This window comes from Nerophis lumbriciformis, linkage group LG08 (assembly GCF_033978685.3).
Source record: "Nerophis lumbriciformis linkage group LG08, RoL_Nlum_v2.1, whole genome shotgun sequence".
NCBI classification, from domain to species: domain Eukaryota; kingdom Metazoa; phylum Chordata; class Actinopteri; order Syngnathiformes; family Syngnathidae; genus Nerophis; species Nerophis lumbriciformis.
The window spans coordinates 46,913,250-46,917,173 of record NC_084555.2 but is presented as its reverse complement, the minus strand read 5'-3'; the positions used below and the strand labels follow the sequence as shown (position 1 = coordinate 46,917,173).

General features: G+C 45.3%; 1 protein-coding gene across 1 annotated transcript; it reads left to right on the top strand.

The window, feature by feature from the left end:
- Window positions 1-591: 591 nt before the first annotated feature.
- Window positions 592-2,346, top strand: LOC133611323 (dynein regulatory complex subunit 4-like). The gene has a single exon (XM_061968020.1). It carries the CDS (start codon window positions 806-808, stop codon window positions 1,970-1,972), a length of 1,167 nt encoding a protein of 388 aa, XP_061824004.1. The 5' UTR covers window positions 592-805; the 3' UTR covers window positions 1,973-2,346.
- Window positions 2,347-3,924: the final 1,578 nt, after the last annotated feature.

Below are 3,924 nucleotides of genomic sequence, written 5' to 3'. Positions count from 1 at the left end.
TATTCTGTTTTTATTTACCATTTACACAATTTGCCAATTTCACCGGTTTTGGGTTTTATACAATTTTTGGCTAATAGTGGCAAAGAAAGGTTGCTAAAATACACATTTGATACGCTACCTCTATCAAGCTAACCAGCTATCTTGCAAACAGTCAGCCTAAACTGGCTTTTGGATTTTATGTCTCGACTTTGTCGAAGATGAAATAACAGCGTCTGTGGTTAACTCCCGTTACATTTTTTGGAGTTCCTTCCTGGAAAGAAACAGGAAGCTTATGTCATCCTAGGAACTGAAGAAAAAGGTTCCACTGGAGAGGAAAAGGCTTTAGTGTCAAACATCTTTTACAAACCATAATTCTTCTCAGATGTGTCAGTGACACCGCGGAATGTGCTAATCTGTTGTGTTTGGTGAAAATACACAATGAACCTCAGAGACTGATCCTACTAAGCTTTTCCCGGTCCAGGTTTTACGTTACAACAAACTCTCTGTACCCTGCCAGAACATTCTATGAATGGTCAATAGTTGAGTAGTGCACCGAGGTCACAGTCCAGCGCAACATCAAGATCCTTGTTGCATCACTCGTGAAGATTTTATGAGATCAGCACACATGTCGTGTAAAGATATCTCATGATGTCATCTATGTTGATTGATCTTCTTTGTCCTTGAAAAGACGCATCATCAACACACATTTGTCGTCATTTGTGGATGTGATACCAGAAAATTACGGACCTCTCAGCTTTCAACGCGGCATATGCAAAAGCCTACCAATAACTTTTTGTAGATACTGTTCTGCTGGATCAGTCAAAAGATGGCTGGGAAAGGAAAGGGAAAGGGCAAGGGCAAAGGCAAAGGCAAAAAGCCGGTGGTCAATGAGAACCTTCCGTTAGAAGAGATGACCGAGGAGCAACTGACAGAGCGCATCGCCAAGATAACAGGGGAGCTCGGCCGCATCCAGGAGGAGAAAAAGAGCTTCCAGTTGATGAGGGACCAGGTCACAGCCTTCTGGGAGATCTCCAAGGGAAAGCTCCAGGACGTGAAGGACAAGCTGAGGGAGGGCAGCATCGCGCGAGACGAGGCCAAGATGCGCAACCGGGTGAAGGTGGCGAAGTACCAGCAGAAAGTCCGGCACCTGGAGTCTGAGTGTCAGAGCAACATCTCCCAGCTGAAGCTAGACAAGGCGAGTTACTCTTCCCTCCATGACAACAAGCGCTTCGAGATGGAGCAGGGCGCCCTGAATGAGATCCGCAGTCTGCAGGTGGATCTCAGTGAGAAAGAGCTCCACAGCCAAAACCACATCGAAGAGCTGAAGTTTGAACAGGCGTTCGAACTGGTGGACATTAGAGTCCCGCACGACTGGAGGACGGTGGAGCTGGAAGCCAAACACAACGCCGAGATCCTCCCGATGATCGAGGCGTCGGAAAAAAAGCTGGAGGCCGAGATCAACATTCTGGACACGCAGATGCAAATACGTCTGGAGACGCTGAAGAAAGAACATGACGGCGCCTTCCGACTGGCGCTTCAGCTGAGTTCAGATTTTTACCAAGCCCACATGGAGGAGATTTGCCTGCTGGAGAAACAGCTGACCACGCTGATGTGCCAGGGTGTGGTGCGCCAGCTGTCCTCGGCTCACAAGCAGCCGTCGTGTCCCCATGAGAGCCTTCAACAGGACAAGAAGAAGCTGCAGGAGCTCCACAAGCAGCTGGATAAGCACAACGAGGACAAGGCTATGAGGGACGCCAGCGAAGCTCGCGTGAAAGTGCTGGAAGACGAACTGGAGGAGTTGTCCGTTAAGCACGGGAGGCTGCTTGAGGATCTCCATTTCAAGGAGCTGGAGCAGGAGAACCTGCTCAGGAAGCAGGCGGAGGCTCTCCTGGAGGCACAGCATCGAAATGGACTGAGGAAGAGGCAACTGAAGATGAAAGTGGAAGCTGTGAGCGAAACGCTGGAGAAGCTTGAGATGAGCCTCAGCATGTAAAATTGTTGACGTGGTTAGACGTTTTGAATGGATGCACAGTTGGCCTGGTGGAACTGAAAGGGTTGACCACGGTCAGAGGAACTCGGTGGTACACATTGACAGGAGGAAGCGGACATCTACTATTGATCGACTTCGGATGGCTTCTTGATGCAGTTTCAAATCTTTACTATCAGATCTGGAACACGCTGATGTCCTACTGATGGAATTGGAGGAATTCTCAGCTTTTGCTCAGACTATCTGCTCCGCAACCAGGACCAGGACAAGTAAGGGTGGTGCAGTAGTGTTTTCACACCTGCTGCGGTGTTAGAACACACTTTTGAGAGCCTAAGAATAGAAACATACATGTGTAAAATTAAAAAGCTTTATGTTCAAAAGCCTTTTCAGTTCTTTGGTTGAAAAAATATCTGGCCCCAAATCCTGAGGCCAGAAGGTTCTGTACACAATCCCCAGATAGTTTGTAACCTTTCTCCTAAACACTGTGCCCTGCTATTGCTTCTGGTAATCTGTCTGCAGGTCACAATGCCTGAAGACGGCTGTGCTTATCTACATCCTGCATGATTGTCACAGTCTTTGGCTGAGTCCCGGTGATAAAATGCTCGTAGCAACTGGTAGCAAAGGACAATATGCTAAAGCTCCACTCTGAATGGCTGCGATTTTACTGGTTCTTCAAGGAAAGAGCAAGTAGTCGTTATGATAATCAGGACCTGAATAATCTTCCAACAAATCAGCCTCCATCTTGAGGTCCTCTGTGACACATTGCAACACAGCCTGCCTGCATGGAATGTTGTCCTGAATGAACAGCGGGGCCTAAACAGAACCAGATGTTCCCCATGGCTATGAATAAGGAAACGCAGTGGTCCTGCTCCACGCCGGGGCCCGTCCCCAGTGCGTCACCGAGGCGAACCCGGCCCAGATTTTTAGGCCCTGGCTAAACAGCCTTCTTCCTGTGCCTCACTGAGGCAACTATTCCTATTCTGAGAGGCTCTTTTATTCTTGTGTATGCTTTTAATTTGAAGGCTATTAACACTGCAATCAAAGCAGGATTCCCCAGAACACAGAAGACGTAGTTATGAAAGCGGTCTTAAAGAGTTCTTGTCCAGGAAAAACACTCTTTGGGGTCTTGACCAAATGACTACGAAAGCACTTAAAAACACTTCAACTAAGATCCACGCTCCCAACTCAATACCAACATTCTACAATCTTAAAAGATGTGAAGTAAAGTGAATTATATTTATATAGCGCTTTACATTGTGAAAACCCATTATCTAAGTTACATTTAAACCAGTGTGGGTGGCACTGGGAGCAGGTGGGTAAAGTGTCTTGCCCAAGGACACAACGGCAGGGACCAGGATGGCGGAAGCGGGGATCGAAGCTGGAACCCTCAATTTGCTGGTACGCCCGCTCTACCAACCGAGCCACGTCAACCCGATCAATACAAACCTTCTACAATCTAAGAGGATAAATACCAACATCCTACAATTAGAAAAGATCAATACAAACATTCTACAATCTAAGAATATTAATACATTCTACAATCAGGAAAGATCAATACCAACATTCTGCAATCTAAAAAGATCAATACATTCGACAATCAGAAAAGATCAATACCAACATTCTACATTCGAAAAAGATCAATACCAACATTATGCAATCTAAAAATATCAATACAAACATTCTACAATCTAAGAAGATTAATGCATTCTACAATTAGAAAAGATCAAATACCAACATTCTGCAATCTAAAAAGATCTATACCAACATTCTACAATATAAGAAGATCAATGCCAACATTCTGCAATATAAGAAGATCAATGCCAACATTCTGCAATCTAAGATGATTAATACAATCTACAATCGGAAAAGATCAATACCAACATTCTGCAATCTAAAAAGATCAATACCAACATTCTACAATCTAAGAAGATCAATACCAACATTCTACAATCAGAAAA

Bases quoted from the DNA above. Each gene is read 5' to 3' on its own strand.
- LOC133611323 (XM_061968020.1), top strand. From the start codon at position 806: ATGGCTGGGAAAGGAAAGGGAAAGGGCAAGGGCAAAGGCAAAGGCAAA.